Here is a 27,553-nt window from a genome sequence, read left to right on the forward strand (position 1 = left end):
ACTTAAATTATACAACACACAAGCCTCCTTCTTTTTATCACCTCTGTGGGAGCCGGGAGGGGATGTGCAGGCTTTAGCTCTTCACCGTGCATGAACACCTCTCATTGAATTAATTACAGAGTTTGAAGGTAGGAGCTCAAACATAAGTATAGTGGGGGAAACTCGGAAGGAAATTTCATCTATTACAGGAAAAAAATAAACTGTCCTGCCTCAAAAGGACCGAGGTGGATTGTGGGCTTCTCTCCCTTCTGAGGTGAAATCTCCCCCTTGTCCTGTCTGGACCATCCTACGGAGCTGCGATTTGTCCTTGGCCACCTTCTCCTTGAGAAAGTGCTGTATCAGACAGGCTGCTAACAGGGCCATCGCACAGCCGCGGCAGAGGAGGCGGCAGCAGCAGCAGCAGTACAGGCCTTTCTCTGGGGGTATACAGTTACACTGCACTGCTTCTATCTCTTACCGTACTGACATTTCCATTTTCCTCTTAACCCAGAGGAAAGAAAAAAGGGAGAAACAGGATGGAGTCCGTGGTGCCAGGGCGGAGGATACCATTTCCACTAAAAGCACCAGATACAGGGAGAAGAGATATGACAGAAGCTTGGGAAGCAGGAAGAAGGACGGGGAGGGGGCAGGATCTAGTGTGGTGTGTTGTCTTTGGCAGTGAATGGAGTGTTTGAGCTGCGTTACTCAGCAAAACAGAGCATTGTACAACATTTAGGATTTTGATATTGTTATTGCACATGTTTCCATCTATCTGGATTACACAGTTAACTAAATAATACATTTTATATGATGCATATTTGACATTCAAACATAAATCAAACAAGTAAGAATGAGACAGTCATGATAAACACGTTTTTAAAATGCTTAATAACCGATTTGTGCAAAATAAACCCATTATCCAAATGAGTGGAAATCCTACATCTAATTAGAGCACGACTGATTAATCAGTTAGCCGATAAAAATCTGCCGATTTGGGCCTTTCACAGACATTGATGTCTGTGTTTATGTTTGCCAATATGAAAACTTGTATTTTACATAATAAAAAATGCAGAAAAGATGTGCATTTACATTTGAAGTACAATGTTTATTTTCTTAAAAGAAGTTCTATGTAATTGGTATATATATTAAAGTTTATAGTTAAACTGTAAAATATCATGAATCAATTAGATTTGTGTTTGATAGACATTTTAGGAATCATTGCAATTTAAATTATCTATATATCAGTATCGGAAATGTTTTACTCCCTAATATTGTATGAGCATCTGCCCCTGAACTCAATGTTGGTCAGGCTATATTATATTATATTATAAATCTTAAGCATTTATTCTTTGAGTGTGGCAGCTGTCAGTCATTCAGCCATCTTATCAGAGTAAGAGCACCAAGAGCCATGTGGCAATCAGTGTTCAGACTGGCAGATAAAAATCAGAGAACAACCTGATCCTACAGGACGTCTCACGATGGCTCTCAAATCACCACAAAACAACTAAGAACACAGACCGTCCTCAATCGTGTCTTAAAACACGCAGAACGTTGTGTCACAAAAAATAAGACATCCAGGGGACAGGACAGAGGCATACGATGCACTAAGAGATACAAATATACACACAAACACAAACAGACCGAAAAACAAAATCAACAGAGCCCTAAGAAAAGACGCATCAATTATAACTGAGGTTTGGGAAACTGGGTCTGATTTGGCTCCCCTTTATTTTGGCAAGAGAAACAAAATTCAGTGAAAATAATTTCAATCACACAGGGGAAGAGAATACAGCTCCGGAGTAATTTCTGCTCTTTTATTTTCTGGTGCAGCAAACAGTGGGAAACGTTGCCTGGCACACAGTTAACTGGCTCTTTGATTCTTATCTGCCTGCCTCCATTTTATTCCAGGCTACAAGAAAAAGAGGAGACAAATCAATGCGTATGTCGGCAAATGACTCACTGATGTTACAAAAATTGGGAGACACACAAATGAGGAAGACAAGGTGGGGACAGCGGGCTAGGTCTTCATACACGGGACAGACGGGGACGGAGGGAAAGACGGACGAGGCCATAGGCAGAGGTACGAGTGCACTATAACTCATAGATAGCACACCAGATATTTTATTCATGGGAAGAAAAACCCAAGCAGCAAGAGTGACTCACAGAAGAGCTACAGGGACGAACACACACACACAGTGAGGAGGGGGTGACAGGGTTTAACCCACCTACGTTCACTGCCTTCTCAATCTCAAACAGAAACTACATTAAAAAATAAAGTCTGAAACAGCAAGGCTCCTTTCTCTGGGATTAAAAGGGGATGTTTTTGTCGACTGAACTTGAGCGAATAGTCGCTCTCGTTGCTATCACAGGAAGAGAAGCACAATGCAGCGAGCCATTTGCACTTCAGGCTATGCATTCCTGAGCACTCTGGCATATAAACTGACAAAAGGAATTCTCACACAGCCGCGTTGAGCCCGGGCTATTGTCGTAAAGGAATAACACATTCTACCCTCTGGTCTGGTGGCGTTCACCTTTCAGCTGCGCGTCTTTGGGGAGGACGTGCAGATTGGCCTACATGTGGCGGGAGGCTGATGTGCAGTGACGAGTGTGTCGATTTGAACCCACTCACACCGCACCGATATCCCGCCACCTAGGATCTCTCACGGACTAAATATGTGATGAGACGAGCTGTAACAGGATTGTGCACACACGCACACTTAGTACGCACATACACAAACATGCATTTCCAATTGCTAAAAAAAAAAAAAAGAACAAGAGGAGGCAACAGCGCTCATTTGGGACAGTTCGAGCGCACGCAGAGCCTGGGAGACAAAGCCAGGCATCATGAGAACAAGTCTCGTCTGATGAGGCCTCTCTATTTAAATCCCCGGGATGAGCTGAGAGAGTGACTGTTTATGGAATCGCTCCAGGAGATGTGCGCAGGCTCGGGGAGGAAGAAACAGCCGCTGCAGTGAAAGGGGAAGACGGAGAGACAGACGGAGGCTGAGAATCGTGGAGTGGCAGGAAGGAATCTTTGAGGAAATGAAAAGGCAGAGAATAGGGGCTTGGATTCAATCAGACATCCCTTCCTTCTGTTAGTCATAGAGCACGGATCAGAGCTCAATGTCGAGCACACAACACTGATACTACACACAGGTGACTCACTGTGTGTGCTGTGCCACTTTGAAGTCAGTTTGCCTCTGCAGGGCGTGAAAACGAGGGTTTGACTGAGTTGGTGGGCGAGTGCGAGCAGCAGGAGAAGGGTAAGGCTCTGGGATTAGTACCTTTCCGTTCGCAGATCTACGAGCACCCAGTGTTTCTCATCGCTAAGAGGATTCACAGGGATATGGGGCTGTCCCTACAATTGAAAAGCAAGGTTTTCGGCGCTAATCTACGACTTCAAGGGGCGAGCGAGGCCGCCTCTCAGCTGATGGAGCACATGCTGCTGCCGTCATTTTGATTGACACGACCGAACGTGGAGGTCAAAGAGGCAATCTTCACAGCTTTGACGAGAGAGAAGAAACGGCCTGCAGAGAGGCTTTGTCTGTGCACCACCACCCACAACAATGAACTGAGAGATCATTATCAAACCCAAGTGCTACTGATTGTTGTTTTGGGTTTTTTTTTTTCAGCCGTGAATTGTTGCCAACAGTCTGCCATCGCCCCCGTCTCTGCTCCATATCTTGATCACCTCTGTATGGTAACAACACCCCGCGTTGTCCTGGCTATTCAGGACCACACAAAAGGCCCTCATAGGGAATCATTCACCCCTGCTAACGGTCGGCTCCACAGCACCCGCCCTGACAATCACAGCCAGCTATGGCCATTTGTTCACAAGCAATTGTTCATTATCGCCTCATATCCAGAGCAGATACACACACACCGAAGCACATAGGACTTTATTACCAGTGGCTGCCTACAAGTACGCACAGCCGAGCAGGCACAGACTTTGAATGATAAGAGGAAAAATGCTGCTGCAAGACGACTGCAACCGAAGAGCAATAAGCACAGCACCACAGACATTTCTTTGGGATACACTGAACAGAATTTTCTCATACTTCTTCTTCTGTGGGTTGGATCGGCTTGTCCATTCCACTGGAGCCACTGGTACATGTGCAGACGCTATAAAACCAAAGTCACTCCTCTAGCACGAGTTCATTTTCTTATTAACTTCCACACAAGCTCAATCACATGATGTACTTGACGTAAAAAGCCAAGTGGAAGGAAAACTCCAATATATGTTGAATTTCTATGACCTACACAAACATCAGATGTTGCGTTGTGTAACACCGTGATTTCCACATAGTGTGTCACGGCTGTGATAATCTCTGCTAGCTTAGGTCAGCAGAGAATAAAATGTTCCGAATGCATTAACTGTTCCGCATATTTGGTTTCCCATTAATCCCACAGGGATTCTGTGGGCAAACCTGCTACATGGCTGTAGCCGGCACTCTTCTTCTACAGTCGCTCCAGAGAAGGATGCAGCCGCTCAGCTAGGAAGCGAGTGAACAAGAGAGGGAACAAGAGAGTGAAATAAAACCATGTATTAAAGGGGGAGAATAAGAGTGCAAAGAGCTATAAATCACCAGGGCAGAGCCTTTTCTGAAGCCAGTGCAGAGTGACTCAAAGATGCTGAGATCAGGGAGGGGGGGGACACAGCTGAAGAAACAAAAGGTCACAATCTGGCACTCTCACAGGTATCTGACAAAACAAAACCGTTTACACAGCTGAAGTAGCTGGCTAAGCCCAAATGCTCACAAAGGAGGAACTGGGAAACAAGAGGGCCGCCCCGGGGCCCGATGACACCTCGACCACCACACTGCACACAAAGAGACGAGGAGCGAGTGACAAGCCGAACGAGGGGGAATAAACCATCCCTGAGAGGCAGTGAGAGAGCGTCTCCGTGGAGCTCAACGCCAGATCGTAAATTCAAGCTCAAGGTCCAGGGGCAGTGAGTGCAGTGAGCGTGTCAGCGCAGCCCTCTCTACCTCGGCTGAGCGTCCACAGGCTCATCAGCCGGGCCCGGACTGCACAGACCAACGGCTTCACTGACAACAGCAGTCGACAGCAGGCAGTTGTTTTTTGGCAGCGCAGGCCTGACATGGTCCAAACAATGAGAGTTACACAAGAAAGAGAAGCGACGTTTCAATAGAGACGGATATTTTGATGTTTAACTTCCTACATCTGACTGTGGATTAGTAATATTTGACTATGGTTTACTAAGAATGTAACCTGAGGAGTCATGCATGATAAAATCTCTCTAGGGGAGTTGGTCTCCTCTGTTCTCTCTCCAACTGAAAGGTGTTCGATGTTTGTTTTACCCACAGGTGAATGTTCAGGTTTGTTTGTTATCACTTCAGTAGTGAGTCTCAAGTTTCCTGTCAAAAGCGGTGCATTCAGGGCCCAATGAGGCAGGCATGACAAACAGAAATCTGAAAATCCATATACACATGGTGTTTTAGTGCAAATAACAATGCTGTATCAAACAACCTCGTCCTTCGGGACAGCCATTGATTAAACCCAAGGAATCCTCGAAAGTAGCCACACAGTGAAGGCCCACAGCAGCCGGCGTACACTTCTCCATTTAATCTGGGTGACTGATCAGAAAATGCATTGATTTCACCCATTAATCATCTCAGGAGAGTCTGTGCGGTATCGACCAGCAAGTCTGTGTGCGGCCAGGAAAGGCTGACTGAGGAGACAATCATCGCAGAGGGGACCGGCCTTTGTGGAGAGGGAGTGGAGCTGCATAGATTTCGTTGGGGACATAATAACCATTATTTCCCCCCCACACAATGTCAGCCAATACCGCCTCAAAATGGCCGAGGAGTTTTGTCGCAAAGGGGGGGACAGGGAGGTGCAGCCCCCTGATAACCACATTGGACAACACACAGACGTGCCAGGAGATATCTTGTTAAAATGTTTGGTCATGGGTCTTTTCAACAGTGAGCAAGAACGCTGGTGTTTGCCCTCTGAGGGGAAGTGTGTGTGTGTGTGTGTGTGTGTGTGTGTGTGTGTGTGTGTGTGTGGTGGTGGTGGTGGGGGGTGGGGGGTCTTCGCTGGGACTGTTTGCTCTGAAATTGGGTGCATTGTCATCCGATGACACACACGTCTGACACTGCAGACGTTGGGTGTACAGGGACAATGACTGGTGATCCAGTGGGAAAATAGGATACTCGGGAAGTGTGTGCACGTGTGAGTGGGTGTGTTTGCACAGGAGCAGCCACATTCGGCCTCACAAACGGGACTCGTGCAGTGTGTTGGTGCTTTTAATAGCAACACAAGACAACAAACTGGTGAATGCAAGACATTGAGAGAGGCCTGCCTGCTTCACAAGTGTGATACCAGAGAGACGGGCCGTCCCGGTGAGCCATGAAGCTGGAAACTGAATAAGAAAGTACACAATCTCCTCCTGTAGGGTTGTACACACACAGGATGGGACACAGGTGTGATGTCCCGCATGTTGTTAGAGGTCCATGTGTGTGTCCCCACGGGCCTGACGAAGCACCAGTTGTCTTTCATTTGATCTCTACTGCAACCCCCCCCCCCCAGCAGCTATAATCTTGTTACAGGACCTCCCTGGGTCACAACTCCACATCAACACACCGCTGCAGGAATCAAGTGGGAAAAACCCAACCTGAAATCATCCTGTAACAAGATCTCATGTTGAATCTGCCACAAAGAACCAACTTCCAGGCCTCGAAACTGTGTGAAATAAGTGTTGTGCAAATCTCTAAAATATGGATCAATACCGTTACTTGTGTGTGGATCATGTCTGGGGGGGGGGGGAGGGTGTAATCACAGCCTGGTCAGTATAAGTCACAGTAACACAACACAACACAACACAGATGGGATTTAATTGTGTTTTTCAGCAGAATGGAGCCACCGACGCCTGCTGTGAGAAACGGGACAAATAACGGCCCTTAAAGAGAATTGAGCAAACACCGGTTCATCCACTGAACCGACGATAAACCGGGAAACGACCGGATCACGTACCTCGATGTATCCGGCCAGCGCTGGAACCACGATGCCCAGAAAGAGGACCGATATCGCCGGGACTGAACCCATCTTCCAGGATCTGTGTAGCGGTGCTACAGTGAAGAACTCGTATCCTCTGAGTGTGTGCGTGTCCCGGAGAAGGAGGAGAGATCCCGGTCCTTGGTCGGTGAGTCCCGGGAAAGCGGGACGCGTCCTGCTCCGCTTGTTTTGTTACCGGAGCTCGACACAAAATGTTGGAGGTTGGACTGAGACTCGTCTCCTCTGGAAATGTGAAGCCGCACTGAGCTGTGTGGCGGCGGGGCTGCTGAGTCTCTGCTGCCCCCTCCCTCTGGATCTCTGCTGCCCCCTCCTCCCGGTCTCTTCTGCCCCTCCTCCCGGGCTCTTCTGCCCCCTCCTCCCGGTTCTCTGCTGCCCCTCCCGGTCTCTTCTGCCCCTCCTCCCGGTTCTCTTCTGCCCCCTCCCGGGCTCTTCTGCCCCTCCTCCCGGTTCTATACTGCCCCCTCCCGGTCTCTTCTGCCCCTCCTCCCGGTTCTCTTCTGCCCCTCCTCCCGGGCTCTTCTGCCCCCTCCTCCCGGTTCTATACTGCCCCCTCCCGGTTCTCTTCTGCCCCTCCTCCCGGTTCTATACTGCCCCCTCCCGGTTCTCTGCCCCCTCCTCCCGGTTCTCTGCTGCCCCCTCCCGGTTCTCTGCTGCCCCTCCCGGTCTATACTGCCCTCTACCACCGGTTCTCTGCTGCCCCCTCCCGGTCTCTGCTGCCCCCTCCTCCCGGTTCTCTGCTGCCCCTCCCGGTTCTATACTGCCCCTCCCGGTCTCTGCTGCCCCCTCCCGGTTCTCTGCTGCCCCTCCCGGTTCTATACTGCCCCTCCCGGTCTCTGCTGCCCCCTCCTCCCGGTTCTCTGCTGCCCCCTCCCGGGCTCTGCTGCCCCCTCCTGCTCTCTGCTGCCCCCTCCCCCGGTTCTCTGCTGCCCTCCTCCCGGTTCTCTGCTGCCCCCTCCCGGTTCTATACTGCCCTCCCGGTCTCTGCTGCCCCCTCCTCCCGGTTCTCTGCTGCCCCCTCCCGGTCTCTGTTGCCCCTCCTCCTGGTCTCTGCTGCCCCTCCCGGTTTTCTGCTGCCCTCCCGGTTTCTGCTGCCCCCTCCCGGTTTTCCGAAAACTAAATACTTCAGTGTTTTTTTTTTGTTTAAAATACTGTAAAAAACCTTCTGTGAGATGTGTACATGATGATGTCATAAAAAGAAAATCAAGCATTGATTGCTGTCGACTGTATCTGAGCTCTATTGCTGTTTCATCATCAAATGGCTTTTACTGATTTCTCGTTATTTGCTTTTAACCATTTCCTATTGTTGGCCCTTTTTAAACTTGTAAAGCACCATGTGATTTAGAGTTTATTATTATCATCCTAATAGAATTAGATTATTATCATTATGCAAAGTGCAAGGAAATTAAGCAGCAATCCTGTCATTTGTGCATTCACGAAAAACAGACATCAGTTAAAGGGTCGACCTATATCTGTGAAATGCATTATTACCGACAGCAGAGAACAGGAATATCAACATGTGTCTTTGGAGCAGAAGAGTGAAGAATGAACTTGTTATGGGTGAGAGTGGAACAGTGTCTTTAAACAAAAGCCTCTTACAGGTCAATCGTGTCTCTTCTCTTATACCAAACACATATAAACAGATCCTGGATGGAATTAAACATTTCATGAGAAACACAAATGATCCAACATCAGGAATTTTCTGTGTTTCGAAAGTGTCTGACAAATAAAAATGTCTTCATTCAGTTGGTTATATTAAGAGACAGACACGAACACACACACACACACACGAACACACACATTGGCCTTTCATGATTGGATTATTTTGCCCCCAACTCATTTTTCCTCCTCCTAGATTGTCATTAGTGTTTCTCTCTTGTGGTTTATTAAAAAAAAAACATCATGTAAATTGAATTTCTGCTGCAGGCAGGACATTAGTGGTTATTAATTTCCAAAGCATCAGTCGACAGACGTGTTAGAATGAATGAATAGAATGAATTTGCACACGTTCAGTCTAATCTTGGGACTTGTCAGTTTGATCCTCGGCACAAAAACGCCAGTGGGAAAAAAAAAAGTAATTTTCAGTTTTAGTTCCCCAGGTAACAGACGTGCAGGTGGAACAGGTCACACAGTGGAGCTCTGCCTGTTTCTGGATTTAACAGCTCATCAAACACAATCTCTGTCTCTCTGACTGCATTTTTAATTTTCTATATGAAGTCTGTATTACCAACAACCGTCTAAATAACAGATTTCCATTAGTTTATAGGAGGAGAGTTGTTGACGGGTCTTGACTATGCAGATGTACAGACAATGTCAGTACTGGTGGAATCACTGACACTGGGACGTCAGGTATTTTCCTAATAAACATCCATTTCTTGTCTGCAGCTGTTTTTACTGATTGTGTCTTTGTGTATTTCTGCATTGTGTCATTTTAAATGTGGGTCATCCTTGATGATTTCTCCGTCCATCCTCAACAGAGGTTAAAAGAAAAGGCTCCTCGCACATTCTTATGTTCCTTAATTCTTATTATTCTTTATTAAACAGACACAAAACATCTTTCTTTTGTCTCCTGTATTTATTTACTTTGTTTAAAAAGTTATTTATACAGTTGACTTTGCTGTATCCTTTTAAAAGTATTCACCGGAAGTGTGACTATGACATCACGTCTGCATTGACGCCATTTGACCACTGGAGGCAGAGGAGAGTCTTGATCATAAGTAGTGTGTTCACTGCCTCCTAGTGGCCATATTGTAGCATTACATTAGATAAGCAGCTTTAGTGCAGAGTTGAAAACATACTGCTTCAAAAAAATCACTTCAAAATAAAAACATGAATCATAATTCACAAAATACTATTTATTTAGACAAATAGTGCAACATTATCACATTTGTTGATTTATTCACTTGAGGTTTAATGTTAAATATTCAGTGTCACAAGCTTTTCAAATATGATTAATTGTAGTTGAAGAATTTCATATGATAGTAAACTCGTAATTTTGCGCCTTAAATATATTGTATATAAATTTAGTAAACTATATTAATAAAAAAAAAAAAAAGACAAAGTGACGTTATCAACATCTTGAAATTCTTATAAGAGGAATAAAAAAAAAATGATTGGGTGAGAGGTTTAATTCCATTGGACGACTCCGACGAAGGATTTTTCTGATTGGCTGCAGCTGCAATGACATAAACCTGCTCAGTAACTTGTGGTGGCGACATTTTTAACGTGTTTACGGAAAAATGTAATATTCAGACATTTTATAAAATGTCAACGTGCGCACGAGCTGTGTTGGATATTAAAAAAAAACAAAACAAAATAAAACCAGAAGCTATTTCTGCTCCTCAACGTCAACAAGCACCAATCGGAGGCCACGCGCCTCCGTGTTGCCAGGCAGATTATGTTAATATATGCAATGCGGCCATCTCTGCAGCTACCAACTCTGAGGTAAGAACAACTTGTACGTTTTCCACTAAATGTAAGAAAAGCGGGGATTCCTCCACGGCCGCCGCCGCAGCCCCGCTTCTCCGGACTATTTCCGCGGATACACGTTGAATGTTCGCGGTGTTTACGGCGGATTCTCGCCCGTTTCAAATCGTAATTTCCCCGTCGCGTCTCCTCGGATGCGGCTGTTGTTGGTAGTTCCACCCAAAATGGAGCCGGGTCTTCCTTGTCCTCGGCCGCTCCGGCGGGGCTGGGCTCAACTAGGAGCGGGGGACGGGTGGGTCCCTGCAAACAGTAATCCGCCCGAAAGCCACTCCAGCCGGGGATGACAGCCTGCGCTCCACGTCCCGGGGCCCGACAGGCTTCAAATGTCTGCGCGGTCGCCGTCACATCGGGACTATTTAGCCGCGGAGCTAACGTCGCGCCGCAGCAAATGCCCGGGTTTCTGCGGCGCTGCTTTTTGTGGTATGGTCCGGTTGGGACTGAGAACCTGCAGGGTTAAAATAGGGGGGGATCGGATTTGTTATTGATTAAACCAAGTGGGTTTCTGAGCGGGTTCGGAGTCTCTCGGCTCTCCGCCGGAGCTTCTGTGGCGACATGCGGGTGTTTTTAGGCACATTATCCCGTCTCACGCGGCCTCGGGAACCCCTCGTCCCCCCGCCGAGGAGCTCCGTGTGGCCCGCTCTGCGTGCAGCGGTGACACGCTGCTTTATTTTGGCTCCTGGAGACTCGAACATCTGCCTCAGCTGACACACGGGTTTGAATCCCCAGGGGGTCTCTCAGCTCAGATTGACCTCACTGCTGCAGCTTCTCCCCAGATACACAAGTCCAGCTCGGGAATACTCTGATAACAGCTGTGACAATAAAGAAATCCATAGAAATCCACTGACATGTGCACATCTCCTCTACAGATACATCCATGACCCTGTCAGCCCCACTCACTGTCACTCAATGCATTGTTATTAATCATAATCTGACACCTACTTATTACTTTCTGATGCCTGTTTTGACTCTTGCTGCTGCAATATTGCAAACTTCCCCATTGTGGGACCGATGAACCGTTATTTATGTTATCCTGTCTCATCTCAATCACCCACATCCTCTTGTCCTTGTGCATTACAGGCCTCCCCCGGCTGTCTCAGGAGTGAAGTGAGCTGCCATGGAGACCAAGCAGGAGCCCTCCGCTGTGTGGAGTCAGGCTGCAAACAGCGATTCAGACAACGCCACACAGGTCTGCACGGCCTCCAAACTGACACCTTTAAAGAGCTGTGGGATGTGGGGAAAGGGTTGTCGCACATTTGCTGCATCAGAGGAGGATTTTCAGCTTCTCAGATTTATTATAATAACAATAATACGTTTTATTTATAGGAGCCTTTCACAGCACTCAAGGTCACCTTACGAGGCAGAGATGCAAACAACAATCTAACAAAAAGATCAATATGATAAACAGTGAATAAAACGTTATGTAGGTTCGCCAAATGGAAAACAATCAGACTGAATATGCCAGCGGGGAGTAGAGCGGCTGAAGGTCAAGATTTCATGGTGGTCAGATTTGTCATGCACACTCACATGCCACCGGACTAGAAAACCCACTTCTTCATCTGCTGATGTAGTTTCTGCTGAATCCCAACATTCACCATCTACTTTTATAACTTCAGTTGATAGAATAGAGTGAGGTTTTCCATGTAGCGGTTCCTTACCCTCCAAAAGGATTTGGACAGATCGTGTGGCCCCCACTAAGCCCTGATCTCAATGTGATGGGAGTCCTTACGGGGTCACATGAAGAGACGGATACAGACTTAATCCACTGTGGCAGGGTCTCCTAGCTACCTGCAGCAACCTACGTGTGCTTTTAGGAGAACTGCTGCCGGGCGGTGACACCTAATACTTAGATGATGTCGTTTTATTTGTTTTGCACACTTAATAATAAATGAAAAGTAGTCATGACTTTATTTTCAAAAAGCTTTACTTTTAGTGCCTAAAATATTTGCCCACAACTCTACATTTAGTACCTTTTTAAATAAGAACTAGCAGTGTATTCATGTGTGCTGAGTCACATGAGGGTGCACTAGTGCTGCAGGTGGTTCAAACCCGTTTCTGAGACTTGTGCACGTGTGTTCCAGGTGCATTTCGAAGGCAGCACCGTGGCCCAGATAGTGTACAGCGGAGACCAGGCGGACCGGGGACAGCAGCAGGTGGTTTACACAGCAGACGGGAACTCCTTCGCCTCTGTGGAGTCTGCAGAACACACGCTGGTCTACATACACCCTGCAGACGGCACTCAGGTAAGACTGGGCTGGAGATGTTCTGCTGAAATCATATGTATGTAGATGATAGTCTCAAGAAATGCAACATGCATTAATGGACAGCTGGGGTTGAATGTCATTTTCAACTATTAGACCTAATAGATGGCTCTTAAACATCAGCTTTGACCTTTGGAAGATTTACATCAAATAATATGAAAAATGTATAACATGCATGATTTGCTCGTACCTTTTTGTTTCAGGCTGTATTTGCTGATCAGCCACAGGTGGCTTACATTCAGCAGGATGGTACGACCCAGCAGGTTTGTGTTTACCGGGCACTGTCACGTTGTCAGCTCGCTGTGTGACGCATTGTTTTTACAGAACCATAACGTAGCTGACTTCCATCTGTAGGTCACGGTTTTGCTGCCCAGCGGACAGAACATGAACACTGCCAATCTGCATGTCCTCAGTAATGTAGCAGATGCCCCACAAGCGATCCTGGAGCCTGTGACGCAGGTGAAAACACATTTTTATGCAGCTTTTGTTTTACATGTTCAGAAGATTATAAATAATAAGTATATTTGTGTAAAACTGTCTAAGAATACATTTATACATTTTATTTTTGTTGCACTGTTGCACATGATTAGGCCAAACCTGAAGGGAACTTGGGTTACGTAAAACAACAGACTGACAATTATCTCTCTGACATGATCAAACACACAGGAGCAGCTGTCTGTGTCTAACTCACTCACCTCCATGGCGGACATGGTGGAGCCCCCCTCCAGTCCCCTCGGGGCCACGGACTCCACAGATGATTCTGAAGAGGAAGAGGAAGAGGAGTCTGAGATTGATGAGTGGGAGCCTTGTCAGCCTCAATCATTCAACCCTCACAACCTCTGTGAGTGACGGTCTCCTCAGTGAAAACAGGCTTCTCTCATCTGTCTCTGCCAAGACTCTCTGTCACTCAAGTAGATAAGACAGGAGCAAATAGCCTTTTAGCAATGAAATCACAGATATCATGTTTTAATATTGCTGTCAACACTGTTTAGTTACAACAATAAAGCAAAGTAGGGCCTATAAATGACAATTGGGGCATTTTATCAATATTTTAAGATGAAAACCTGCACAATTCTAACATTTTCTGCAGAGCTGATGTTCTGGATCGTAAAGACATTTATATTCCATTAATATTTTCAGGGTTTAACAGTTAAACCACATCAGCTTTGTATTGTGGTGATTCTGACTTTCACATTTTTGTGGCTTTTCAGGGTGCGAGGAGTGTAACAACGCCAACGTCTCCGTGTGTCTGAAACACGGTCCGCTGCACCCCATCCCCAGCCGGCCGGTGGTGTCCAAGGCCCGTGCCAGTCTGCCTCTGGTCCTCTACATGGATCGCTTCCTGGGCGGGGTGTTCTCCAAGAGACACATCCCAAAACGCACGCAGTTCGGCCCGGTGGAAGGACCCCTGGTTCCTCAGAGCGAACTACAGGACCACTACATCCATCTGAAAGTAAATCAGTTGACAACAATTAGTTGTGACATTTGTATTTTGGCTTTTAGCCGCACGGTGTTAAACGTTCAAATAATAATATCCTATTTAATAGTCTTTTTATTGGGTAGATGAAACTTTTGGCCACAGGAAGTGAAAACCTGAACCTTTAAAATCGGACGTGACTTCACATGAATCACTGGTCATTTTAGTTTGGCTTGGAATCACAGTAATCACAGGGTTTTGATACTGTCGCTCTACAGCCAGAAGCAAAGAGGGCAACATTTTATAGTGTCCCATCAAAGGAACAAAAAAAGGAAATATGTTGAATTTAAATGTTTTATTTGTTTATGGAAACCAGAACCTTTTGTGTGTGCAATCATCGAATTATTTTCTACCTGTTGCAGCTGTGTGTGCTGGATGCAGACAAAGATGAACACAAGTCTAACGACATGTGGTTGGACCTGTCTGATGAGGACAGCTGTAACTGGATGATGTTCGTGAGACCTGCTCTGAACCACCTGGAGCAGAATCTGGTGGCGTATCAGTACGGCTCAGAGATATTTTACACGACCATCAAGAACATCCGGCCAAAACAAGAGCTCAAGGTCAGTCCTGCGAGGAGCTGTGCTGCTTTTCATTACTGGGTGCTCTGGTTACCACCATTTCCAGCTGCAGGGAGCTGTTTCCATAAAAAGTATAGCTGCCTGACACATCTAGAAAATTCGGAGCCAGATATTTGGCTGGTGGAGATAAACTAGAACTTAAAGAAGAATGACCCAGTCCTAATCACTGAAGTTTGTTTATTATGCAATTTCCTTCTGCAGGTGTGGTACGCAGCATCATATGCAGAGTTTGTCCATCATAAGATCCACGACGTGACGGAAGAAGAGAGAAAAGGTCAGTCCACGCTCTGTTTCAGCTGTTAATGATCACACATGTCTCATTACAAACTATTATAAGAGTCTGGTCCTCACTTTCTGTCGTTTCTTTAGTCCTGCACGAGCAAGAGAAGAACTGGCCGTGCTACGAATGTAACTGTCGCTTTGTGAGCTCTGAACAACTGCAGCAACATCTCAACATGCACGACGACAAGTTTAACTCTGCTACTAGGTAACTGACACTTTCTTATTCTCACGTTAGTTTTTATTGCACTACAGCTTTTACGACCTCTTCACTGTCCTCGCTCTGTCAGATCCAAAGGCCGAGGCCGAGGAAGAAGCAGGAAGAGATTTGGGACAGGAAGAAGACCGGGGCGGCCGCCGAAGTTTATACGCATGGATCCACCAGTAGACACTGGTGAGGACAAGACAACAGTAAGAGTCACATTATTGCTTCCTGTGTTGATTACTCGATTCATTAATTGATTTAGAGAAGTTCTGATTAATTCATTAAATGTTAACGGAACAAGATGCTCACCATGATTATCCCAAATATTGCATCGTAAATTAAATGAGCTTTGAAGCAACATTTAAAAAAAACAATCTAAATTTCTGATCTAATCAGGAGATGCTGGAACTGACGGAGAAGCAGCCGCTGGAGGAGCATGAGGAGGGAGCTCAGAACGGGCTGAAGGTGGTGGAGATGGAGATGGAGCTGGAGACTGAGGCCGGGACGGAGCTGGAGGAGGATCAGCTCATACCTCCAGCAGGGGAACCGGTCCCAGAATCCATCATCCCACCCTCCAACACGGAGCTGCCTGTTTCACTGAAGGAGGACCCGGCACAGCACAGCCAATCAGACGGCCACCTCTCATCTCAGGATATGCGCCGCGCCAAGAGGATACGGGTAAGATGGGAGACTCTGTGTTTTAGATGTAGTCTGTTAGAGTCAGCGTGGCTATGATTTGCCTTAAAACCATGTGTCTCTCTCCCTCAATGCGTGGCTCCTTCAAAGATGGATGTGCAGGTAGGTGGGACGGGGAGGATGCCAGAAAAACACCAATTCTAAAGATTCCCTTTTGTCATTTTCCATGGTGTCAATGTTCATGCGACATTTCAGGATATTCCCCCGTCCTGCACACTCCATTGCATCAATCCGCCTCCTCCCGTGTCTCTGCAGATCAATGTCAGGAAACATAGTTGGAAGTTTTCTCTTAGTAGTTCCTCTCTCTCTCTCTCGTTTCTGTCTCAGAATGCAGCACTGCAGCACCTGTTCATCAGGAAAAGCTTCCGTCCTTTCAAATGCACACACTGTGGCAAGGCCTTCCGGGACAAAGACAAGCTGGATCAGCATCTGCGGGTCCACGGCCGCGACGCCTACACCTTCACCTGCCACATCTGCAGCAAGAGCTTCATGAGCGACTCGGCCCTGGAGGACCACCTGCTGGTGCACACGGAGAACCGCTCCTACGCCTGTCTCCTATGCCAGGATACCTTTGAAAAGCTGGACCTGCTCAAAGACCACATAGGGGTGCATGCTGTGGACGGGTGCTACACTTGTCCCTCCTGCAAGAAGAAGTTCACTGACTTCATCCAGGTTAGTAATGTTTGTCTCCTTTTTTTTTTGGTGCCCAACTGATATCATCATTAACCGATATATTCAATCTGATATCGGTATTGGCATCAGCCCCAAAAACCCAAGTGTGTTCTCTTGACTGAAGCAATAGATCTCTTTAAAGTCTGGTTTGAAATTATACAAAATGTTCTGGTCCTCAGGTGAAGAAGCACATACGCTGCTTCCATTCAGAGAAGATCTTCCAGTGCCCTCACTGCGATAAGGCCTTCTGCCGGCCGGACAAGCTGCGTTTGCACATGCTGCGCCACTCGGACCGCAAGGACTTCCTGTGCTCAACATGTGGCAAACAATTCAAGGTAAGATGAGTATTGAAAACCTTGAGAGACAACGTCTTGTGGCGTAGATCTGTGAGCTCTTACCCATAACCCTCCTGTGACCTTAAGAGGAAAGATAAGCTGCGGGAGCACATGCAGCGCATGCACAATCCCGACCGAGAGGCCAAGAAGGCGGATCGGATCCTCCGCTCCAAGACCCTCAAACTGAAGGTGCCCAACTCGGACTTTGAGAGCTTCATGTTCAAATGCAGAGTGTGCATGATGGGATTCAGACGCAGAGGAATGCTGGTGAGCAACAAGTCACAGAACTGCTCTTTTTGTTTTTCATTACTTTTTAGTGCACGTTTTACAACTTTATCTTTCTGGTTTCAGGTTAATCATTTGTCCAAGCGTCATCCTGAGATGCGTATCGATGACGTGCCTGAGTTAACGCTGCCAATCATCAAACCCAACAGAGATTACTTCTGCCAGTATTGTGACAAGGTTTGTTTTTCCACTTCCAGTTATTTCAAACAAAGTTGTTAAGTGTTTTTTTTGTATCTTCCAAATCTGCTAACCTCTGCTTCACCTGAATCAGATCAGAGGAGACCGGTCTTCATTATGATATGGATAGGTCTCTGTAATGAGCTGATCTCTGTGCAGGTCTATAAGAGTGCCAGTAAGAGGAAAGCCCACATACTGAAGAACCACCCAGGGGCAGAGTTGCCTCCCAGCATCCGTAAGCTGCGACCAGCTGCTCCTGGGGAACCAGACCCGATGCTGAGCACACACACCCAGCTGACCGGCACCATCGCCACCGCACCCGTCTGCTGCCCACACTGCGCCAAACAGTACAGCAGCAAGGTTTGTAATGAAACTGGGTTAAAGACCTTTTATCTAAGTGAAAATCTTCAATGTACCATTCGACACGATTCAACTACAGACCTGACAGATGACTTTGTGTTCATGTCTCAGACTAAGATGGTTCAGCACATCAGGAAGAAACATCCAGAGTTTGCTCAGCTCGCCAACACCATCCAGGCTCCTCTGACAACAGCTGTCATCAGTAGTTCTCCTGCTGTCGTCAGTGCAGACGGACAAACAGCTGAGGCTGTAGTGGTAAGAAAGAGTTGTGAACACTCGATACAGAAGAAGAAAGACGGAAACAAAGGAGGAAATAAGAACAAATGATCAACTAATTAAATAACTCTATCCACAGACCACAGATCTGCTGACGCAGGCCATGACGGAGCTTTCACAAACACTCACAACAGACTACCGCACGGCGCAGGGCGACTACCAGAGGATCCAGTACATCCCCGTCTCTCAGACAGGAGGCAACCTGACGCAGCCACAGCACATTCAGCTGCAGGTGGTGCAGGTGGCTCCGGTAAGATCCAGAATCTGAGTATCCCAACAGCGTCCTTCCTCACAATCACAGTCATTTACTTTGATTGGTGGGAGCATCTAGTCAGTGTAGACTGAAGGACCTGCATGTCTAACATAGGAGTATATGAACCATAGTGGCTGAAGGTTGAAAATTGAGATTGCAGGTTAAATATTTTGTGGGTTGAGGTGATTTTTATAAACCGTAACGTGTCCCTGTTGTTTTCTCTGTGTTCCACAGGCTTCCTCTCCACATTCACAGCACCCGACAGATGTGGGTCAGCTGCATGACCCTCACGGCTACAGTCAGCACTCCATCCAGGTTCAACACATCCAGGTCACCGGGCCTTCAGGCACCGGACAAGGTGCCACCCAGGTAAACCCTCATCACACTCACTCTGGGATTCATTCCATGAAGAATTTAGTACACATAAGTTATTGTTTTCAAATACACTCAATATCCCGTTGACCTTTGCATTTTGTTATAGAAATTGGGTTAAACTTGATAACCACCACCTCTCCTCCCTCAGGTAACTGGTCAGCCACTAAGCCCCACCTCCCAGCAGCCCAGTCAGGAGATGAGCCCCACCCAGTTGACCCCCGTCACTTTAGCTCAGAGCCACACGCTGCAGACCAGTAGCGCCCAGTCGCAGCAGGGGACCGTCCAGCACGCCTACATACCCGGGAACTGGAACTACCGAGGTTACTGTAAGTCACGTGTGCTTTATAGTGTGACGGCTCTATACTGTTGGATTGCATGTTAGTTAATACGTTTACGTCTCTTTGCTCCAGCGTCGGAGATCCAGATGATGGCTCTACCTCACGCACAGTATGTGATCACTGAGGCCAGCCAACCTGGGTCGGGAGTCAACAACAACCAGGTGAAAACGGTGAGTGATGCAGACTCTTGTTGGGAGGAAGGTATTAAGTATTAAAGTATAAATCAGGATCCTGTACATCTGAAGCAGTTACATTTTTCTCCCTACACAGTGGAAACCAGAAATTAGGGATCAACTGTTTATATGGATCAAAAAGCTTAGAACAGAATAGTTCCGGCACGCGGCTATCTCCTCTCTCCATTCATTCTCATACAAATTCTGTTGTTTTTACCCAGTCAGAGTTTACACATGTGTGAGTGCGTGTGTCCGTTTGTGTGTCAGCGCAAACAGACGAGCTGAATTATGAACGACTGCACGCGCAGCTATGAAGAAAAGTTATTGATCATTGTGTGATGATCAGTGTTGATACTGTGGCTGTAAAAAATGAGCAGAAATTCAGATTTGAATGTGGCGACATCACGTGAAAACAGAAATGTTGTCTTTCCCGTCCCTGCAGACGCACTACGTGATCTCCGAGGGTCAGAGCGAGCTGGAGCCCAAACAGCCGGTTCCCCAGAGCACGACGCAGGCCCACGCCGAGCAGCTGGAGCAGCAGCCGACCAATTCGCAAGGCCCCACGCAGTACATCATCACCACGACGACCAACAGCAGCGGCGCTAGCGAAGTTCACATCACCAAACCCTGAAGTGCACAGTGACGAACTCTCACAGAGACCGACCATGCATGTAGACCTCAGATGCTTGTACGCACACGAATGAACAAACACAAAGTCATATGCAAACGGAAAACAGATTCATACAGAAGTGAAGAAGGAGGGGATGAAGGTGACGAGCACAGTTTTATGTGTCGGTCAGTTTAACAGAAAGAAAAACGCAAAACAGAATATAGAAAAAACAAAAGCTACACCTGTTTTGAAATGATGGACTTTTTCAGAGATATCTGCAGGGTTCCTGTGTGAACATTAAATATTACAGTCATCATTTTAAGGTCTGGAAAAGTTGCACAAGTTTTGTTGCTTAGTTCTTTCACGTTTTTTGTTGCCATTTTACATATTTATAAAGTTATTGACATTTCTTGAAGTATAGTATTTGTAAATGAAAGTCTGGAGAGAGGGTGGAAAAATATGTGAACACTGTACAGGACAGCTAATCATGTTTTTGTCTCATGTTTGTGTGAGTGAACCACACACCCTCTGTTGTGTAGCGTGTGTGTGTCATTGTGGCTGATATCTGGTGTGATTTAATTCTCCCTGAACTTCCTCCTTGAAATGTGTCACACGTTTGTTGTTTTAATTCACACGCTGGTTGTTTTACTCATTTTCTTTCTCATTGTCAACAACCACAACGTCTGTGCTTTTGTAGTAAAACTTAGAAAAGCAAACACAATCAGTTCTACTTCGCCAAAATTCATTGGATGATCTCAAGGGCTTTGTGGGTCAAGATGATGCAGAGTTACCATGGATACAATTCACCTTTAAATGTTTGGGATTGAATTTTTAAACGTCATGGGAACACCGCTGTTCCGCCTGTAACCACACCCACCAGTGATGTCACAGGGTTGTGGAAAACACCTGTACACAAACAGGAAACACTGAAATCAAGAAGAACATGTTTTTCAAATTAGAAGTTTTATGTTTCTTTCCCTGACACTTTAATGGTCTGAGAAGACAAATGTTCAGCTTTCTACACGTGGAGGTTATTTCTTTAACCCGGTGCAGGAACCCATCAGCTTGGAGCCAAATAAAAAAACTGATTTTCCTCAGTGATTCACACGTACAAAGAAAATGACTGGAAAGTACGACATATCGTTTTAGAGCCTCAGGTGTCACCAGTGAAATATTTAGTCGCAGCATCACAGGTTTGCAACTGAACAATTATTTCCCCTGAAAAACCTGTAAAGTGCAGCTTCGTGTTTTAGGGCAAACACCAGTAAAGTATAATTTCACTCATCACATCTCATATTTCCTTTGCACTTAACTGAGAAATGAGACTATAATTCAGCAGGAAGACTTCAAATAAAATATAATGAAAAGTCCGCCTGGGTTACTGATGTGCTCATAAGCAAGGCATGTCTGTTGTTAATAGAAAAATAATGGTTCCTCAGTGACGACAGTTCTCGCAGGAGTAAGGCTGGTGTTCTGGACAGAAGAAACAATTATAATAATAGCAAATTCTATTGCACTTTGTTTTACAAAGTATTTGTGAATAAAACAAGCAAGAGAATAATAAAACAAACAAAATCCATTAAGAACAGATAAAGACTTTTGCTATAAAATAAAATATTGCAGAGATGTTATAAGATTATTATTCCCTTTACCATAACTGCAATTATTATAAATAGTAATTATTACCATGTGTTGAACGTTTGTATTGTTTTATATGTGCACATGTTATTCTGTTCACTTCGATATGACGACTATGGAGCAAAAAATGTCCAGATAATTTCAGCGTCTGTAAATCTACTCGTCTTCATCAGTCAGGGTCTAATTCATCAGCAACAGCAAAGTTCTTCAGCATCTTCAAACAATAGAAACAGTTTGAACCTCAGATATGAATGAATTGTTGTCTTGTGAAGATGAATTTCTTGCAGGTTGAGAACTAACACGACCCGTCTGTGTCTGTGATTCAGGCTGAAGTGACTGTTGGACGGGTGGTATTTGTTTCCTGGGTGGAGCAGGGCTTGTCCTCCAAACAATTGACATCAGTATGTTTGAAACATTCCTGCCTGGGTCAGAATGTGGGAAAGGGAAAGAGCCGCTGCCTAAATAAAAACTAATCTTCCAGCAGAACCAGTCCAGCCAGCTCGTCCTGTCACAGAAACCATCACATCTCAAGCAGGTGTGTGCTGCTCGAGTCATTTTAGTTTCCGGCAGCATGTCCGTGCCTGAGTCGCCCTCATGCCTCAGCTGACAGTCGTCCACGCCGCGGGTCAGAGGGCAGCCGGACGAGGAGACCGTCAATGGATGGAGGGGGTCAGAGAGGACGGGGGGGCTGCAGAGAGGAGAGGACATCTGCAGAGGTATGTAGAGCTGTGGGTCAGGGTTTGAGTGGCAGGTCTCTGATTAGCCGCTGCTGCCGGGAGGAGACGTCTGAGTGCTTCTCTCTCCTCAGACTGCTGAAAGAAAATTGCTATTCTGCTCCATTAGGCCGATAATCTGTCGGGGTATCTGATGGCTGAGTTCACATCTAAACGCTTATTACACATGAGCTGCAAGTTCTGAGCAAACTGTAAATGATCCTTCACAGAGCTGGACTGGGGGATAACCATTGGTCCATCATGATGAATAAATGCATTGATTAAAACCTCAAAGTCTTTTTAATATTATATTTTAGAGTAGAAACTTATCGCTGAAACTCAATAATTGATTGCACCGACAAATGAAAACTGTAGAAATAATAAGTGAGCTACAAGTTCTGAGGTGACGGTACATTTTATCGCACAGAGCTGATTTGGGAAATTACCATTTTGATATATGCATTGATTAAAACCTCAAACTTCTCTTTTAAATATTCTAGTTTTCAAATGGGCAAAAACCGGCAGAATATATTATAAACTCAACAAACATAACACACAGACGACCAGAAAACACAAGACACACTCATCTTATATCATAACCTTTGTGTCGCTGAGACACTTCCACCAATATCCCTGAATTAAACTATAAAATCTAAATGTCCTAAATTCTAATCCTGATCCCAAGATTTACAAATAAAACCAGTTGTGTGAAAGCTGAAGCACGAGATCTCTGCAACTTAACAACTCGTTTCCTGTGTTGCTATAAAAACAGAGCTTCTCAGATTTAATTCTTCTTCTTAGAGAATTGAAAATGTCCTAAATTCTAACTCTGATGCTTATCAAGAGGAATTTGGGGACAGAAAATGTTCAAATGAATGTTTATTTAACTAAATCTTCAGTCAAATTACTTTACTTGTCGTGTGTTTGAGTCCTAAATTCATATTTGCATCACAATTTATTCCAATTCTCTTCCCGTTTGGCACCAGATGTTGTTCCACTCCTCACTCTCTTTCAACTGATCTCTTCCTATCACGTCTTCGCTGCCACAGATCAAACCCACCACCAGCTGATGCTCAACCTCGTCCCACATCCTGGTCCCAGTTGGTGAGGACTCTGCGACCCTGGAGAAGCTACTGGTACTTTGCCCCAGTAGGTGTAGTGTGGTTAGTCTGCCAAGTGGAGGCGCCGCCAGATGTGTGCTGGAGGCTGCTGCTGGTGTGTTTCCTGTGGACGGTGCTGGGAGGCTGTGTTCAGGCCCTGAGGTGCCGCCTGCGGCCAGGACACAACCAGGTGAGCGTGGCCTCGTGAGCCGGATCTCACTTCATCCTGCATTTCAATGGTCTCATGTTTATTCTGGGACTTTGCTTTAATTCAAGGGGGAGCCACCGCAGAGGAACCAGCAGGAGGAGGTGACGGAAAGCAGAAATATCCAGTGTTCATGGTGAGACAACGTTATTTTCATAGTTACAACTTATTTATGCGATTAAGAAAAGTGTAATTTCAACGCATGCAGAGGAACCACTGGTGTCTTCATCTTCACACCTGTGTAGACTTTTATTTTTGCATGTATTGTTGTTTCAAAGCACATGTTTCAGTTCTTCAGTGACACTCATTGGAGCTCATTCCTCCCGTGAAACCCCATTTTATTTGGATCTGCACCAAATCACACACACTCATAGATTTCAGTCGCCTAAACATTTATTTCCATCAAGATCCGTGAATTATTCCCTGAGAAATGAATTAAAATATGAAAAAAACTAATCCTGGATCTTCACCAAAATGTTATGAGCTCCTTCCTGAACTCTATCACATCTTTCTGCCAAGTTTTGGAGAAATCTGTCCAGTAATGTTTGCAGAATCTTGCTTATAAACAAACAAACAAACACACAAACAAACAAACAAACAAACAAACAAACAAACACTCAGGGGTGAAAGCATAACCTCCTCTCCAGAGATAATCAATAAAAAGCCCTCGTACACCTAAAATATATGATTTTACTTGATTTGTCGTCTTCTCAGGATGATGTGTGATTGATTCACTTTCCTTTCACCTGGTTTGCATTGTTTTTGTGTAATTCTGCGAACGAAGAAACTAACAGACAAACAAAAACTTGGAGTAGATTGGTGCAGAACCAGAGGGTCACTTGAATTTGATGCTGGTGTCCAGTGGAGGACGATGAGTAGCAGAGGGACATGTCCCCCATTAGGCTGATCACATGCACCGCAGCTGCAAAATAAAACAATGGTCACCGTGTCTTTATTTCTGCAGGGCGTCCCCGTCCCGGAGCCCAGGCCTCCACGTCCCTCTGGCCCTCGCCCTGGCCAACAGCCTGCTGCTGTGTGTCCTCCAGGAGCCCGTCCCAGACCCCAGTGTCCCCCACATCCAGGCTCTGCTCTCCAGGCTGAAGGTAAGAGAGTCAAACCAACCTCACGCCCTCACACACGGCCGCCTCCAGCAATCCCTGTCATCTCCCGTGCTTGTTCAAGTTTCTCTTTGCGTGTAGATCAGTGTTAAGACATTTTTTTGGGGTGATATTACATATTACAGGAATCCGACGTGTCACTCAGGAACACACAGATATTCTAACCCCGGGCGAAACACACAGCATCGGTGAGCGGCTGTCGTCTGCACTCTGAACTAACCAGACTGCCAGGGGAGATTTATTTTCATCTTTCTTTTCCATCTGTCTTTCCTGTGTGAGCAACATTAAGTATAGAGGCTGTGAGACATCAGCCGGTTTGTCCCACACGTGGCTTTTCCACTTAATTCACCAGCAGGTCAAATTATCCAGATGTTCAACATCATTGTTTCTACAGTAGATTTAGTTTCACCTTACTCACAAATGTTCTGACACGTTGGACTAAGAACTCGACCTTTGCTTCTTGCACCAGCCTCAGGACAAACTTTAACTTTTTCTTTTTGCCTGACTAAAGAAAGTAAGAAATTTCATCTTCATAAAAACCTCTCCCTCTCAACTTTTTAATCTAGTTCCGATATTCCTCCTTTAATGTAAAAATAAATCAGATGAGTAGGGGACTGATATATTTATGAGTGTTTGCAATTTGACGTTTGATTGTTAATGTGACGTGTTGGGTTTATCATTTCATTTGTTGGAACCTTTTTGGTGAATGTCACATCAATCATTTCTTAAATCCAATATTTTTTAATGTTTATTGGCTTTTTAAACTGAATGAAATGTGTTGAACAGATGTGTTTGCGTATAGAATGGATATGAAATGCAACAGGTGAGAATTTTGCACAGTCTTCATCTGGCACCATGGTGCATGTATTTTAAAGAAGTCCTTTAAATGGCCTCGTTCAACCAAACAAACCCACAAAACTAAACCCACTCCTCTATTTGTCCCTGCAGTCAGTGTCTCTGGCCCTTGAGGAGGCTGATCCTGGATCAGAGGTGACGCTGGACGAGGTGGACGGAGGCTCTACGCTGAAACACAAAGTGAAGCTCCTCTGCACCTACCTACAGCAGAGGTGAGGCTCAGCGTTAACACCATCTGCTTTTCCTTTTTTGTTTTGAACATTACTTCAGTTTGATTAACGTCACGCGCTCGGCTCTGACAGGATGAGGTCACTGCGTACTCTCGTCCAGGTGCAGGGGGATTTCGAGGCCAGCGTGAAGGACATGCTGGAGGGCCTGGGCGGCCTCTGGGCTCAGCTGGAGGAGCTGCACACCGGGGTCACACTAACCAAAGAGGGGGGTGAAGACCAGGGAGACGTGGCCCTGGCCCGGACGGACGCAGAGGTAAGCAGGTGTGGAAGAGTGTCTGCAGTTTGGTTGTATTAATAGATATAAGAAATATGCTTGAATCTTGGTGCTTCAACGTTTGCTTTGTCGCTGCCTCTGAGACCTAATTTCTCATTTTATTTGTCTGGCAAAGAATTTATTTTCAGTCCTGAGTCACTACAGGAGCAGACTTCAGTGCTGCCAGACTCATCTGAAGGACGCCACGCGGCAGCTGCAGGTGATCCTCTCCTCGTGCAAGAAACATCCACCTCTGATATGTCCCTGCCGTCTTCACCCAGAAACCCCTGTTTTCCGTGTTTCACAGGAGTTAATGTGGAGTCACACTCACATCAGCCACAGGGTGAGCAGCAGCAGTGAGTCCGTCTGGCCCGAGCTGCTGCTTCAGTCCAACATTGAGCAGGTACAGTAAATTCTGCCCCTTAGACAAACAGCTCAGTGTTGTTCGTAGGGTTAAACCCCCCCCCAGGACTAAAGAACCTGTCTCTCCCTGCAGTTTGACAAGGTGCAGGAGGGTTTCTTCTCCTTGGAACAACAGACCTCTACGTTCCAGGCCCACCTGGAGGGGCTTGGGAAGGGGAATCAGGAAGGACATGCAAGGCCCCTGGCTTGTGCCAACGGGGCCGGTTCATGTCCAGCCTCACCACAGGCTTCCCCACGTCTGGGACACGCAAGTGATTCATCACTGGAGCCTTGTTCCACCTCTGTCTCCTCGATGGAAACAGACCTGGAAGACGACTTTCCTCTCTCACTGTGCGAGAGGTCGGCTCTGCAGTTCTCCTCCACTATCGGACGCCTGCGTAAATCTGGAAAGAGGAAATGATTTGTTTTTTTATCAAAATGTGATTGTATGTGTTAAACAAAAAGGTTTTTCATTGTCAAATGTTGATCATTTGCTGGTTTCCTCAAAAATAACTATTTATTGCTGTTGTGTCATTTTTCCTTTTGTTGTTTCAGAAATCCAGAATTTCTTCATCTTCTCTTAATATTTCATCTCGGTTTTTAAACACAAGGGGGCGCACTCTCACCAGTCATTACAGTTGAAGTGTCTCACAGCAGCCATTCAACAAATGATCCAACATTAATATATATGTTCAGCTGAGATCTGTCTTCAATGACCGACCGTGGCTGAGACACTTTCCCTCAAATCGACTTTAACGTTAAACACATGGGTCTTTCTTCAAGGTCGGGTCGGTCACAACTTGAGTCTCGAGAATCTTCCATGTGTCTAATAAATGGGTTCCAGACACAAGTTTTACGTGTTTTCAGAATATTCATTTTCTGGTTCATCTCATCAAACATCCCAGTTTCATGTAATACTGGATATCTGCATTGTTTGCATCATCCAGCGACTTGTTCCTGTTTCACTTTGAACCACTGATTCGTCCACGAGAGGATGAGAGGTGCGTTCTTCTAATGTGCCGGAGGAACAACTCGCATGTTAAGAAATCCCAGATTTTCTTTCTTTTCCACAACAATTTTTCATTCTGTCTCTCTCGATCAGACTGAGCCGTGACTTGAGCCCTTCAAAGCAGGGATTCCAGGTCGAGGGCAGAGGGGTGGGGGGGTAGAGGAAGGTATACGGGGGCAC

At 45.9% G+C, this 27,553-nt stretch overlaps 3 protein-coding genes across 13 annotated transcripts in view; 2 read left to right on the forward strand and 1 right to left on the reverse strand.

The window, feature by feature from the left end:
- aplp2 (amyloid beta (A4) precursor-like protein 2) overlaps positions 1 to 7,314 on the reverse strand; it is a 54,619-nt gene extending 47,305 nt beyond the window's left edge. For 5 of the 9 annotated variants that reach the window (XM_035153773.2, XM_035153772.2, XM_035153771.2 and 2 more), the window contains exon 1: positions 6,976 to 7,314. In XM_035153773.2, the coding sequence (XP_035009664.1) occupies positions 6,976 to 7,047 (72 nt within the window). In that variant the 5' untranslated portion in view covers positions 7,048 to 7,314. The remainder of the gene's footprint in view (positions 1 to 6,975) is intronic. The other 4 variants (XM_035153768.2, XM_035153766.2, XM_035153765.2 and 1 more) reach the window with 2 other exon arrangements.
- Positions 7,315 to 10,250: 2,936 nt separating this feature from the next.
- prdm10 (PR domain containing 10) lies at positions 10,251 to 20,951 on the forward strand. Of its 3 annotated transcripts, none has more exons than XM_035154832.2 (24): positions 10,251 to 10,920; positions 11,578 to 11,686; positions 12,579 to 12,740; positions 12,962 to 13,021; positions 13,113 to 13,217; positions 13,425 to 13,599; positions 13,970 to 14,211; positions 14,598 to 14,798; positions 15,018 to 15,090; positions 15,186 to 15,303; positions 15,386 to 15,506; positions 15,697 to 15,978; positions 16,087 to 16,098; positions 16,324 to 16,668; positions 16,848 to 17,003; positions 17,091 to 17,270; positions 17,355 to 17,465; positions 17,625 to 17,825; positions 17,937 to 18,080; positions 18,181 to 18,351; positions 18,589 to 18,723; positions 18,878 to 19,055; positions 19,140 to 19,237; positions 19,683 to 20,951. In XM_035154832.2, the coding sequence occupies exons 2-24, from the start codon at positions 11,615 to 11,617 to the stop codon at positions 19,869 to 19,871; spliced, it is 3,531 nt and encodes a 1,176-aa protein (XP_035010723.1). In that variant the 5' UTR covers positions 10,251 to 10,920; positions 11,578 to 11,614; the 3' UTR covers positions 19,872 to 20,951. The 3 variants fall into 3 exon arrangements, with proteins under 3 accessions (XP_035010723.1, XP_035010724.1, XP_047195579.1); XM_035154833.2 differs by having other exon boundaries at positions 10,251 to 10,458; XM_047339623.1 differs by lacking the exon at positions 16,087 to 16,098 and having other exon boundaries at positions 10,252 to 10,920.
- A 600-nt stretch (positions 20,952 to 21,551) lies between these two features.
- si:ch211-151h10.2 (uncharacterized protein LOC567699 homolog) lies at positions 21,552 to 27,214 on the forward strand. The gene is made up of 9 exons (XM_047339620.1): positions 21,552 to 22,204; positions 23,251 to 23,491; positions 23,578 to 23,642; positions 24,471 to 24,609; positions 25,573 to 25,691; positions 25,782 to 25,962; positions 26,099 to 26,182; positions 26,270 to 26,365; positions 26,459 to 27,214. Exons 1-9 carry the CDS (start codon positions 22,083 to 22,085, stop codon positions 26,783 to 26,785), a joined length of 1,374 nt encoding a protein of 457 aa, XP_047195576.1. The 5' UTR covers positions 21,552 to 22,082; the 3' UTR covers positions 26,786 to 27,214.
- The last annotated feature ends 339 nt before the right edge of the window (positions 27,215 to 27,553 follow it).

Source organism: Hippoglossus stenolepis, chromosome 4 (assembly GCF_022539355.2).
Source record: "Hippoglossus stenolepis isolate QCI-W04-F060 chromosome 4, HSTE1.2, whole genome shotgun sequence".
Classification (NCBI taxonomy): domain Eukaryota; kingdom Metazoa; phylum Chordata; class Actinopteri; order Pleuronectiformes; family Pleuronectidae; genus Hippoglossus; species Hippoglossus stenolepis.

Bases quoted from the DNA above. Each gene is read 5' to 3' on its own strand.
- prdm10 (XM_035154832.2), top strand. From the start codon at position 11,615: ATGGAGACCAAGCAGGAGCCCTCCGCTGTGTGGAGTCAGGCTGCAAAC. The intron at 11,687-12,578 runs GTCTGCACGGCC...CGTGTGTTCCAG, and splicing joins ATTCAGACAACGCCACACAG to GTGCATTTCGAAGGCAGCAC. The intron at 17,271-17,354 runs GTGAGCAACAAG...TTCTGGTTTCAG, and splicing joins TCAGACGCAGAGGAATGCTG to GTTAATCATTTGTCCAAGCG.
- si:ch211-151h10.2 (XM_047339620.1), top strand. From the start codon at position 22,083: ATGCCTCAGCTGACAGTCGTCCACGCCGCGGGTCAGAGGGCAGCCGGA. The intron at 26,183-26,269 runs GTGATCCTCTCC...CGTGTTTCACAG, and splicing joins ACGCCACGCGGCAGCTGCAG to GAGTTAATGTGGAGTCACAC. The intron at 26,366-26,458 runs GTACAGTAAATT...CTCTCCCTGCAG, and splicing joins TTCAGTCCAACATTGAGCAG to TTTGACAAGGTGCAGGAGGG.